Here is a 14,197-nt window from a genome sequence, read left to right on the forward strand (position 1 = left end):
AGCACAGCAAAGCCCAGAAGTGCAGTGCCTGGAATGTCTGTATTTCCTGCTTATGAGATAGGAATCGTCCCTATGTCTGTATTTCCTGCTTATGAGATAACCTGACAACTGTGTGCAAGGAAGCCCTGGGTATGCTAAAGAGGGAGATTATTATAACCAGGGGAACTAGGGACAGACATAAAGAAAGCAGTCTTGAGTTTAAAGAATGAAGTGCGGAAGACGGGAAAGACTGAAGAACAACTGAGTATACCAAGTATACAGCTTTTCTCAGTTCTCTTTCTCTTATTGAATCAATCTGCCTTGCCTCCTTTCAAAACTTCCCTTCACTCCATCTCTCCTTAAATAGCCTCGTCCAAAAACTCAATAGAGCCTACAGAACACCTGGAGCAGGAGTGTCTCTTATGAGGGAAAAGTGACAAAATGATTTTCAAATGGTTCTTTATTCATAAACTTGATGCAAGTTTACAAAATTTACTATACATTGCCAAATAAATCTGCAATGAAAAATAAACCCCCTCAAAATAAAAAACAAAGCATGCCAAATGTGCAGCTCTCAATCTACTAGCCATCAGGATATTAAAGAATTCAAGAATGTATTCAAGATTCAGCCTTAGGTTTAAGGAACTTTAATGCTTTAAAGGATTCTGCCTTGTCACTTGTTCTCTGAGTAACTGGCAACCAGAACTTTATACAAATGTAACCCAAGTGAACAAGAATACCAGAAAGTCTTTCTACTTCCCTCTTAACCAAAATAGAATCAAAAGAAATTAAACACACACAATAAATGCAGAAGTGCCAAGTCTTTTGGATGTGGTTTACAAAGTTAAAAACTGAATCTTAAACCCAATGGATAAGAAACACTTTTGAACTTTGTAACGTGTGTGCAGAAAAGTGTGCTTCTGGATTTCCTTTTAAAAGTGCTTAATACCTTGAATTTATTTTAAATCAAATCTGGGTATATAAAAAAATCGATTACCAACCAAAAAGGACTGATTCAGGTAAGGCAGTAAAATGGAGAGTACCTTGATTTAAGTTTTATAAAAGAATTAATAACGTATGTAGAGTTCCTATTAGTCTTTCAATGTAAAAGCCATTGTTATGACTAGCAAAAAATTGAAGAGTCTCCAAATTAGGTATCTTTTTGTAGTTAACTGCAGCTTTTGCTCAAGGAGTCTGTCTTTGTGCCAATCACTTTAAAAATTTTTAGTTCACAAATGATTGCAACATCCCGTTAATAAAATGGAAACGTAAAATGACTTAGTATTTTAAATAACTTCAAGTTCTATATTGTGGCTCTTCTTCATAAGAAGTATTGAACCAACAATAAGCAGATTCAGCCCAGCAAGACTGATGCCCCAGTGAAAACACTACTTACAAACTTTAACTGGAATAGCCTTGCCCTGCTTTGCCTAAAAGTATAACATAACTCAATTAAGTGTGTATCTTAGGGAAATAGTTCATATTTTCACATAGCCATACAGAAAAATAATTTAATGAGTAGTTTTCCTGTAATTATTTTGGCAATATCATAAAATGGTTTTAGGCCTGAAAGAGCTACTCTGATTTAGAAGATCTTAAATTTTCTAAACCAACATCGAACATTCATTGAACTTTTATTGGCTCTAAACAGAACAGTATCTTGCAATTCTTCATAACCTATAGGCTCAACATAGGAAAGTTACCCTAAAGCTGCATCTTCAGTAACTTGATGCTGACTTGTCTGCTTAAAAAATTTCACTTTTCAAGAGAGAGAGATGATAAGGAGTGGCCAGTATGTGTATTTATCAGGAAAAATACAGGAAAGGCCCCATTGCTCAGTCCAAGATACCTAAAATGAGCAAAATGAAAAGGCTGTAACTTATACTGTATGTCAGTTGACAGATTATCCACTAAAATATCTATTAGCTAACATCTTCGGTATGGCTGTTATAGGAGCACTCAAAGCTGTGTCTGCATGTTCGAAAGATTTTCTTTAAAGCAACATTGGTCCAAACATACGACAATCAACATATTTAGCCATCTTCCTTTGGAGGTGTGTACCAGCCTGAAATAGAATGAAAAAAAAAAAAATTAAAATACTTTAATTCCAAAAGCAACTAGAAGAACTGGCATTTATTAAAGCTAACTACAGTGCCTATTCAGAATTTTAGTGTGTAAATCTACTGTAAAAATTACACTTATACTTGGGTCAGTAACACTGCATTTTGATATGTTCACAACAAAAAGTTATTTTCTACGAATAAATTTTGCTTGCATTTTCAACAAAAGAGCTTTATATTAATGGAATTCTTAGCTAAAGATGACAATATTAATACATAAAAGATTTTATTGCATTTGAATGCTGAACTTAAAAGTAAGCTTCATTAAAAATAACTATTCCCTAAACAAAATCCTGACATTTTAGAATGAACTTGACTTGTCATCAGCACAATGATGCCATTTCACCAATCAGGAAGCCATCACAGCCGGTGCAGTGACTAAATGACCATGCCTAGGATCAGAGTCAGTGGCAGAAGCCAAACTAGAATTCATCTCGATCTATACAGTTCATTGTGACATAGTTAACAATATAGTGTATTCTTGAAAGATGCTAAGAGAATGGGTGTGAAGTGTCTCACCACAAAAATAACTATGAAGTGGTACTTATGTTAATTAGCTAGATTTAACAATTCTACCAGTATATATACTTCAAAACATACATGTTATACACAATAAATACAATTTTATCTGTCATTCTTTTTAAATAACAGATTTAAAATTTAAAAGACCTAGAATCTATCTCTCCTGCTTCTCAATCCATTGCTCTTTCACCAAGGCTAAGCTTACACACTCCCAAATACAGAAACATTTTTGAATATAGGCTGTTTAAGAAAAAAGTTAAAGAAAAAAATGTGACTGTTTCCCAAACTCCACAAAAATCTAAGCTCTCCAGAGAAAAGCAAACTAAACTAAGTACTGTTTGATACAAAACTGACTGATATTTATAGAGCACCCACATGGTCATGAAGTAGTATATAAGTTTCTTTGGGTCTACTTATTATGCCAGAAATGGTAATAAAATTTGAGGATAGGCCATGTTTTCATCATTTCCCTCCTTGGCTTGAAGATTTTGTTTTGAATACCATTTCCAGAAGTATGCAATCACTGAACAATCAATGAGTTTGGCTTTGTCATTACAAGTGAGCACAAAACACAAATCTTAAGTAACAAACTGCCACATTACTAGCAAAGTAAAGAACATTTTCCAGGCTCTGGTGCACACCTGAAGTCCTGCTACCCCAGAGGCTGAGGTGAGAGGATCACTTGAGTCAAGAAATTAGAGGCTGCACTGACCGAGCTAGATCACACCTGTGAATAGCCAGCCTGGGCAACATAATAAGACCCTGTCTCTCAAAAAGTTTATTTTAAAAACATCTTACTGGGGTGGCACCTATGGCTCAAAGGAGTAAGGCACCGGTCCCATATGCTGGAGGTGGCGGGTTCAAACCCAGCCCCAGCCAAAAAAAAAAGAAAGAAAATTTTTTTAAAAAAGCATCTTACTATAAACACCCTCTTAAAGAAAAAAATCTATTATTATTTTGCATAAAAAGTCCACTTCACTATCCCTGCTACAATGAGTGCCTTATTATCAGCACTTAGTTACAAAGTGCCAAGAATATACACAACTCTTTTCTGTCACAAGTTTGGCAAGACAAACGTTATGTCAATTTTAGAGATGAGGAAACCAAGGCTGGCAGAGATAATGGGACGCAGGACTTGCTCAGAACCACAGACCCAGTAAGTGATAAAACTGGCATTTAAAAAAGGGTATTCCAAGTCTTTTTCTTTTTTAATCTGTTAGAGACAAAAACTGCAATAAGGCAGAAGCAAAATTTAAAGAGTAATAAAGTTTATGAAAGATATTTTAAGATTTAACTTTTTTACTAATTTACAACTCATCCTCAAAGTGTATACTGAAATTAGAAGTATTCTTAATTGAATAGATAAATGTATAAGATTGTCAGAAGCATTAAATATAGTCTGACGATGTTTCAGAAAAAGCTAGTCATGGTCCTGATTATATTTACTCAATTATAACAAGAACTCTAGCTAGAAAGAGTTGCTTTTAACTGATTTCCTATCCTATTACCATAGATGTCAAGTGAGTATACTGAGTCATTCATTTATTTATTTTAAAGACAGAGTTTCACTATGTTGCTTTTGGTAGAGTGCGTGGAGTCACAGCCCACAGCAACTTCAATCTCTTAGGCTTAAGAGTCTCTCGCCTCAGCCTCCCAAGTAGCTAGGACTACAGATGCCGCCACAATGCCTGGCTATTTTCTGTTGCATTTGTCATTGTTGTTTAGCTGGCCCAGGCTGGGTTTGAACCGGCCAACTTTGGGGTATGTGGCTGGCGCTGTAAGCACTGTGCTATGGGTGCCAAGCCCGAGTCATTCATCTAATCTCAGAAAATCCTGACTGAGAGATACCCATTTCAAGTATTTAAGATACAAAGAGAGTAAAGGAAGCACAGTGATGTTAGAAGTTTATTAAAGATTCCAAATGAAGCACAAGTTAAATTCTTTTTCACTATGGTAACAGTACTTAAAGAAATTAAAGCAAAGAAAGAAATTAAACACAATAAATATAAATGTCAACATATTATGTAAAACTTGATAATTGCCAATACATACTTGTTGAATTAAACATACCATTTTTCTCATGTATCTGTACAATGGAATTATAGGATTGTTGAGCTCTTGCTAGATTATATTGATTCTGAAAGAGAATTATACATTTTAAATCAAAACTGTAATAGATAAAAATTAAATTTATGAATGCATCACTGTGCTTAAATCACAGGAAATTGAGTTATATTTCCATTTAAAAAAATTTAACTTTATACTCTCATTTCTCAATTTCGTTATTCTTTACAATGTTGTAGGAATAACAAAACCAAAATTATACCCCAAGAAAAATTTAGAAGCTTCACAGTTCATTTCTATAAGTATTCATTCCTACCATTGGACAAGTACCAAGCTGTCTAGCTCCAGTGCTCCTCTCTACACTGATGAGTCAAGTTAAAGGATGCTTTGTGGACGTGAGTAAAACAAACTCGCTTCCTCAAAATTTCTACCAAAAAAAAAAAAAAAATGTACACACACATACACATTTTAACAAAGGAAAAAAACTGTAATACTCAAGTCACATTTGACTTCCACAATGACAAGCGGTGCTCAGCGTCATTCACAAGCACACACACACCCCTTTCAGATAAACGTTAAGCTTCAAGGGCTATACACATGGCAATTAGAGATAGAAATCTAAAGAATGCCTATAACTGGCACCAATCCATTACTAACAGTCTTCTTTGGGTAAAAATATACAATCTTTTTTCTAAGGAGCCAAATCTAGGATTAATTTTGTCACCTAAGTACAACTGGCCTATATCTTAACTTCCAATTAATATATCATGAGCACTCACCATAGTGGTACATACTTAATATATTGTCATGGAATTTTTTTGAGTAATAAATTCACATAGTACAAGAATAAAAAATGTACAAAAAAATTCTAAGTGAGAATTGTCTTCCAACCACCCAGTTCTCCCCATTCATCCACCTCCCTCCATTCAAGTTGACCACTATTAGTAGTTTCTTATGTGCCCTTCTTTAAGATTATATAAGATAGCTCACATACAGCGCATTGTGATTAGTCACTGTCCCATGCTCTCCAACAAACAGTTATATTCTATATATAGACACTATTCTGCCTCTTTTCTCACTTAAATCTTAGAGATTGTTCCACAAAGGTATACAGAAAAAGCTTTACCCTTCACTCTTTTTAAACAGTGAAATATTTCTATTGTATGTATGTTCAAATAGTTTTTAGTCAGTATTGGTAGACACTTAGGTTATTTTCAATACTTTGCTATTACGATGTTGCAATAAGCAACCCTGTAAACATATTTGCAAAGTACTGGTAAAAAAATGTCCTAGAATGAAGTTGCTCTATATAAATGTGCTCGCCAACCAGCCATCCATTAAAGTACCTTGATACAACCTCACCAACAGTATTTCATCAAACCTCTGATTTTTAACAATATCCCACATGAAAGATGGACTCTCAGTGCAGTCTGATTTGCATTTCTGTTATTCAGTGAGATTGAGCATGTATCCCTGTGTTCGTAAGCCATTTATTTCTATGGACTTTTTATATATTTTTCCCATTTTTCTAAGGATAATTGTGTCTTTTTTAATTTCTAGGAGTTTCTTCATGTAGCAGAGCCCTGCCATATCATACCCAAAAAACTAAAACATAAAATATGCAGCATCATTCTCAAAGTTAATGAAAACTACTGTTTTTCATTCTGTATTTTCACAGAAAAAGGACAAAAATAAAAAATTTGGAAACAGACTATACATGACAAGGCATAAATACACTGAAATTCCCAAATGACCGTAAAGCAATGACATCCTAACCCTACTGCCCACCCACTCAAGACACAGAGAAAAGGTCAGCCTTCCCACTTCTCAACTGTCCAGAGCAAGGTATTACAAGTCCAGTTTAAAGGGAATGTTTCTGCAGAGGCTTTGCTATAACGGGGATTCAGCCCTTCCTATTTTTCTAATTTACTGATTTCTGCCTATATCTTTAATATTAATTTCTCCTTTCTGCTTTCCTTCAGGATATTTGATTATCCTTTCTAAGTTAGAGGCTTAATTCACTTTCATTCTTTTTTTAAAATTTCAGATTAATGTGAGAATACAAACAATTAGGTTACGACGTTTGCATTTGTTAGGTAGAATCCCTATTATACTTGTGTCCCACACCCAGGAGTTATATGGGAAAATGCCATATATCCTTACGTTGTGCCCATTAAGTGGGAGCACACCCTTCTCCCCTCTCCCCATTTTGGATTGAGTTTTTCTCATTGTGAGGGCATCTATTAGATCATCTACAGGCTTCATATTAATATTTAGTACATTGGAGACTTGCTTCTCCATTCTTATGATACTTTACTAAGAAGAATGATTTCAACTGCATCCAGGTTAATATACAAGATGTAAAGTCTTCATCTTTTTGATGGCTGAATAGTATTCCATGGTATACGTATAACCGCAGTTTATTAATCCATTCCTGGGTTGATGGACATTTAGGTTTTTTCTACATCTTGGTGACTGTAAATTGAGCTGCAATAAACAATCCAGTGCCAATGTTCTTATGATATTTTTATTTTCTTTTAGAAAGATAACTAGTACTGGGACTGTGGGATAAAACGGAAGGTCCATTTTGAGTTTTTTGAAGGTTCTCCATACTTTTTTCTTCATTTTAAGGTTGTGAATATTTCTCTGAGCTCTCCTTTAAGTTTGATAAGTAATGACCATATTACAGTTAATCTCCATACAATCTGAAGTTTCAATTTCAAATTCCCCTTTGACTTAAGGGTATTTAAGTGAATTTTAAAATTCCACAAAAAAACATTTTTTCTGGTTTTGTTACAATTTACAGTTTTATTTAATTAAATCACAGAATGAGACATCTGTCCTTTCCTACTTTCCAGAATTTGAGGTTTTCTTCACTGAACAGAATTAGCTTCATGATTGTTTCAGATAATAGTGAGAGTGAGAATATTTAAGACGGAGGGAAAAGGAGAGAGATAGTGAAGAACTGACAGAATTTTAGTATTTTAATTATGGTTCAATTCCAAGTATTTCTAAATTTTCATTTGATTCATTTTTATGAATTCCGTCCTTTTTTTAATATTAGATTTCACATAAAACTATTTTCTCACAATTCTACTATCCAATGTCACTGTTCTACATCTGATAATTCCCAAATGTACACAGTCTTTGAGGATACATGTCCCCATAATTAATAGTTATTATTTCTACCAATTCTCCTATCTGTTGGATTGCCTTCTTGAATGCTATAGTATTTGACTAAATTCATGCTTGCTTAACTTTAATCTCTGGGAATCCTGAAGGCTTAAATAAGAGATGTTTTCTCCTCCAGAAAGTATCCATGCCTGCTTCTAAAGATAGCTGTGGCTACAACTAAAATAAGACCCCACTCGCCCCCTAGAGAATCTCAGTTTTATGAAAGTTCTCAGATTTGGGTCCCTGAGCTCTTTGTTATAAATAAAAGACTGGACTGCTTGGTATAGGTAGCCACTTGATTCTCCTTGCCTAGGAAAAAATAAAACAGATCTCTCACCTGAATGTGATCACTGACTAGGGGATTCTACAGGTGAATCACTGGAGGTCTATGGGCAGTGTTCTCTAAGATTTCAGTATAACTCAACTACCATTCCCTCCCATAATAGTGAATGGAAGCTTCTTAGAGCACTATCTTGCCTTTGAACCTAAAATTCCTATTAAAGTCATGACAACAGACCTCTGCTTTAGAAGGCTTCCTCACTATGTTCTACAGTTGATGTAATACCCTGTGATTCATGTTAACTGAACAGAAAACCAGCCTGATCAACTTCCTTCTGCCCCACGGCTGGCTCTCAGCTCCCGCTGGCTGAGCCTAGGCAAGCCAGACTGTCTGGTTCCAAGCCTTGCTCAGCTACTCATGACCTTAGACAAGTTATCTAACCTCTGTGTGCTTCAGTTTCCTCATCTACAAAACAAGGACAATAACAGCACCTACCTTTTTAGGTTATTAAGAGGGTTGAAAGAGTTAACATAAGTAAAAAATTCAGACTAGAGCCTAGCACATAAAAGCACAATAGGAATTAACACAATAGGATTACAATGTGATCTTAATTTTGCAAGACTTCAAAGTATGTATAATTTTTTATTTACTATGCTATACAAACCAATAAATTTAAAACTGTAGATATGTTTATACTAAATACAGCAACAGATACTATATAATTGATTATCAGTGAGTATCTTCAATTTTCTTATGTCTACTACAGATCACTTCTGTAACAAGAACAAACCAAATGAAAATGACTTCATAACGAAGTCAACACACAAAAAGAACCCTCTTAAGGTATATCTTATACGCTATGTAAAATTCTTAATAAAAGTACCTTATTTGCTCCAAACTGTACTCTGGCTTTGCCTTTGACTAAGGTGGCATTTATTTGCATGATGACAGACTCTATTGAGTAGGCACTGCTCCAGCCCTACAGGAAGAAGAAAACACAAAGCAGAAACAGTACTGTTCCCCATTCCCACTTGGGAAAGCCTAACAAAATGGCATATTAACAACTCCACAACAGCAAATCAGAGTTAATAAGTTGGTAGTCAACGGGACAAAGTAAAATTGGACCATTTCCAGAATCACACACAAAAATAAGACAAACCTACATTTCAATTGCCTAACATGAGGAAAGTATGACCTTGACTAAACATCACTCTTAATGCCTATTCTCGCACAGACTAAGCATGAAGTACAATGTTATTTGACTGGTTTACCTTGAATAGTTTTCTTTCATTAAGAAAAGTAGATGCTATTTTAAAAAAACTAAATTTTTTTAAGGGAGGTGCTACTACATAAGAACTTTTCTATTTAGACTCTAATTTACATAATCAAAACATTATTGAAATTGACAACTGAGCACCCATAAGAAAATATCACCTGTTTTGTGAGAAGTTCCATACATAATGCTCCTCCACCCAAGACGTACCTTAAAAAGAAAAAAGGACCATATGAATTTCTCTTTATCTCAATATTCTTTCTTCAACCATTTTTAAAGTGCCATTACTTAGAAAGTATAGCTAAGTAAAGATTAGACGATAACATGCAGAAAATGAAAACTACTGTTAGGGATATAGAAATACAGGTAATTTAAACATTTTAATGTTATCACTCTACATCTAGTTAATTCTTAAAGTATTAATGGTTCTTAGAACAGAATACTTTTAGACTTTTATAATATCAGAAACTAAGAACTTAGCCCTAAATATTCTGAAGAATGGGACAGAAGAACCAGTTTTCTTAAATGGGATTCAAGTGTTCTTTGCATCTGAAACTTTCTCTACCATCATGTTACTCAGCCAAGTGTTTTTCCTCTGACTATGGCAGCAACTTTACTGCATCCATAATAATGAGTATCTTCTGGACGTTTTTATGGGTTAAGTTTTTACCCACTCAGCTGTCAAAATCAAATGGTTCTGACCACAAAGCCCTTCTCTGAGACTCAGTTTCTCTTTGAAGGTTCAAGGACTGCTCTCAGAACTAAAGACAACTCCTGTGGCTCTCCCAGCTCTCCCTTTAGGAAATTGTTTAGATAAAATTCTGCTACGTTTTAAACCTTTCTCAAACAAAATAAAATAACTTCATTCCCCCCTTAATGTTATTTGAAACTTCATAATACATTAAATAATTTTATTAGAAAAAAATTAGAAAAACTGTGGTATTTTTGAAAACACAAAAGCTAAGACCATTGATTAGGTCAATGTGAACAGAGTTCACCACAAACTGTGTTGTCCTCTGAGATTTGCTTGCCCAACCCTTTCCCTTGCTGGAGATTCCTTCTGCTTCCTACCCTTTCAAATGCCATATTTTCCCTCCATAAAACCTGCCAAGAACATTCTAGCCTGTGAATCTTCCATTCCAAAGCCACCCATGGTGACTAAAGTAATTTTTGTAGTAAAGTAAGGAATCTGAAAACTTCTACTGTGCAGTATTAACAATAGTAATTGTTATAGCGAAGTGATTCAATAATGAAAGGAGAGAAAGTAGTACTCTATAACTGTTCCATCCTGGAGAATTCAACTGTATATCTCCTAGATGCTTTGCCCAAATCCTGTGACCTTCCAAAGTGAGAATTTAATGAGAGGGAAAGAAAAATGATCCAAAAAATTTAATTTGGGGCAGGGTATGGTGGCTCATGCCTGTAATTCCAGGCCTCTGGGAGGCCAAGGCAGGCAGATCACCTGAGCTCAGGAGTTGGAGACCAGCCTAAGCTAGAGCAAGACCTTACCTCTAAAAATAGCTGGGCGTGGCAGGCTCCTATATATAATCCCAGCTACTTGGGAGGCTGAGGCAAAGATAATCACTTGAACCCAGGAGTCTGAGGTTGCTGTGAGATATAATACCTTGGCACTCTACTGGGGTGACAAAGTGAGACTGTCTCAAAAAAAATAATAATAATAATTCAAGTTGGGTGAATGCTTTTTGTATATTCTCTGAATCTCCCATTGGGCTAAAAGAGTATCTGGTACATAATGAACATTTGCTGATTTAACAGTATAGAAGATTTAGGTTCTCACTTAGAATGTGGTTCTACAATTGCTCAAAGCCTAGTAATCTGTCAATAAGTTAACACCATACTCGATCTATACATTTTGGAAAAGCTAAAGGTAGGTAGGGACTTGTTTTAGGAAAAGGAAGTATGTAGTATACCCCAAGTAACCCATTATCCAACCACCACTGTTCCTTTAAGTACTCCACCCCTCCTACAGAGGAATATAGTCTCAGCATGTGGTAAGAAAGGAAATGTCTGGCCAGGCAGTGGTTCATGCCTGTAATCCCAGCACTGTGGGAGGCTGAGGCAGGTAGATCGCCTGAGCTCAGGAGTTCAAGACCAGCCTGAGCCAGAGCCAGACCCTATCTCTAAAAATGACCAGTATTGAGGCAGGCACCTATAGTCCCAGCTATTCAGGAGGCTGAGGCAAGAGGATGGCTTGAGCCCAGGATTTCGAGGTTGCTGTGAGCTATGACACCACAGCATTCTATGGAGGGTGACAAAGTGAGACTATCTTAAAAAAAAAAAAGAGAGAGAAAGAAAATGTTTGCATTTGCATGTCAAAAGAAAGTGCATGTGTATAAGCACATGATACCTACACAAATATTTGTTGGATGTCTAAACACAAGATAGAAGTAGTTCTAGTACCCACATAAAAAGTTAAGATAAGTAAACTTTTCCTTAATATACGCTATCACCAGCACTTACACCTAAAAGAAACTGTTGGTTCTAGTTCTGCACTGAATTATCTGGGTTTTTGTTTTGTTTTTTTTTTTTTTTTTGAGACAGAGTCTTACTCTGTCCCCCTAGGTAGAGTGCTGTGGCAGCATCACAGCTCACAGCAACCTCAAACTCCTGGGTTCAGGTAATAATCTTGCCTCAGCCTCCAGAGTAGCTGGGACTACAGGCATGCACCACTATGCCTGGCTAGTCTTTTTAATTTTTTATTGGAGACAGGCTGGTCTCACTCTTACTCAGGCTGGTCTTAAACTCCTGAGTTCAAGCAATCCATCTGCCTTGGTCTCCCAGAGTGCTAGGATTACAGGCTTGAGTGACCATGTCCAACCTGAATTACATTCATTTTATCAATGTGTGTTACAAATTCTTATGGCTCTTTGCCTCCAAACAAAGAGTTCCTAGTGAATAGTGAAACAGTTAGTTCATGGACACTAGGCAGAAAAAAAAAAAATTAAAAAACATTAACAATCTAAGTCACACACACGAACATAATATTTTTAACTTAAAAAATTTCCGTTGGTGGGGCGGTGCCTGTGGCCCAAAGGAGTAGGGTGCCAGCCCCATATGCCAGAGGTGGCGGGTTCAAACCCAGCCCCAGCCAAAAACTACAAAAAAATAAAATTTCAGTTGGCTAAGTTGTAAAGCAACTACCCTAAGTTCAGCCTCTTTAGTCATCTGATTTATAGTTATTAAAGAATTCAGTTACAAAGGCAACATTTTATATGATTCTGTTTATCTAAAATGTCCAGGATAGGCAAATCTAGAAAGACAGAAAGATTAGTAGTTGCCAGGACCAAAGATGAGAAAGATAGGGATATAGGGAGTGACTGCTAATGGGTATGGGGCTTCTTTTGGGGGTGATGAAAATGTTTTGAAATAACTTGTGATGATGGCTGCACAACTCTATACTATAAACCACTGGACTGTACACTATAAAAGAGTGAGTTTTAGCACATATGTATATCATAATAAAGCTATTAGGTTAAAAAAAATTGCCTATGTCAAGAAATAAATATGGTAGCAACTAGAAGACATTGTGCGCTCAATCACACAATGCATAAATGTCACCTAATTCTGAGATTGCAAGCTCTGAGTTCCATCAGTATTTCACACCTTTTAGTTCTCCAAGTTAGTTAACTCATCCTTTTCACTGAATAGTTGACTGAAGAACAAGTCATCTTGATTCTGCCTCAATTGAGCTTTTCCATTTACCTGCTCTTCCCACTCCCCTTACTGCTGCACCAGGTTAGGGCCATATCCCTTCCCTCTCAGACAGCAGCCTGGGCTCTCAGGTAGCATCACATCCTTCTTTGTGAGCACAATTTGTCTTGTAGCCTCTTCTACTGTCACCAGTTTTATCTTTCTAAAACATTTTCTTTCCTGATATTCCCTTGTTCTTGCCCCAGTTAAGGAAAGATGAATTCAATACCGAGGAGTAATAGTTTGCTTACAAAGAAAAAGAAAAAAGTCTTACTACTCCATGGTGTTTCTATATGAATCCTACCCACTTTGTGTTAGAGCCCAAACTGCGTGGTATACTCTGAATATATCCTGTTCTTTCCTAGATATGTGATTGTGTTTACTTTCATCTATGTAAATAATTTTCCTTCAACCTCCACCGGCTGACCAAACCCCATTCATATTTCAAGGACTACCTGAAATCTCACTGACTTCACTGTAATCTTCCCGGGCCACTACTGTCAGAGTTCCTTTAAACTTCAGAAAACAGGGAGGTGCCTGTGGCTCAGTGGGTAGGGCGCCGGCCCCATATACAGAGGGTGGCAAGTTCAAATCTGGCCCTGGACAAACTGCAACAAAAAATAGCTGGACGTTGTGGTGGGCACCTGTGGTCCCAGTTACTCAGGAGGCTGAGGCAAAAGAATCGCCTAAGCCCAGGAGCTGGAAGTTGTTGTGAGCTATGACACCACAGCACTCTACCAAGGGTGATAAAGTGAGACTCCGTCTCAAAAAAAAAACACCTCAGAGAATGTAAATTCATAAGTAACATTTGCCATTCAAAAGAATACTTAATATTTTTAAATCCCTTTTCATAAAGCTGGCATTTGCTATAATGGAAAACACTTTATTGGGAGTCAAAAGATTTATTTGGATAAATCACAAGCTGACTTATTACTCAAACTTTTCATTGAATAATGGAGATTAAAAACTCTATTGTTGGCTCGGCGCCTATAGCTCAACCGGCTAAGGCACCAGCCACGTACACCTAAGGTGGCGGGTTCGAATCCCCAGCCCGGACCCGCCAAACAACAATGA

General features: G+C 36.3%; 1 protein-coding gene across 2 annotated transcripts in view; it reads right to left on the bottom strand.

Annotated features, from left to right (window-relative positions):
• Window positions 1-423: 423 nt before the first annotated feature.
• UBE2Q2 (ubiquitin conjugating enzyme E2 Q2) overlaps window positions 424-14,197 on the bottom strand; it is a 56,899-nt gene continuing 43,125 nt past the window's right edge. Inside the window, exons 10-13 of one of the 2 annotated variants that reach the window (XM_012801962.1) lie at window positions 9,574-9,622; window positions 9,023-9,118; window positions 4,692-4,758; window positions 424-2,044 (exon numbers count right to left, since the gene is read on the bottom strand). In XM_012801962.1, the coding sequence (XP_012657416.1) occupies window positions 2,013-2,044; window positions 4,692-4,758; window positions 9,023-9,118; window positions 9,574-9,622 (244 nt within the window). In that variant the 3' untranslated portion in view covers window positions 424-2,012. The remainder of the gene's footprint in view (window positions 2,045-4,691; window positions 4,759-9,022; window positions 9,119-9,573; window positions 9,623-14,197) is intronic. The other variant, XM_023509991.1, reaches the window with a different exon arrangement.

This window comes from Otolemur garnettii, unplaced genomic scaffold (genome assembly GCF_000181295.1).
Source record: "Otolemur garnettii isolate 467f Iridium unplaced genomic scaffold, OtoGar3 scaffold00011, whole genome shotgun sequence".
Lineage (NCBI taxonomy): Eukaryota > Metazoa > Chordata > Mammalia > Primates > Galagidae > Otolemur > Otolemur garnettii.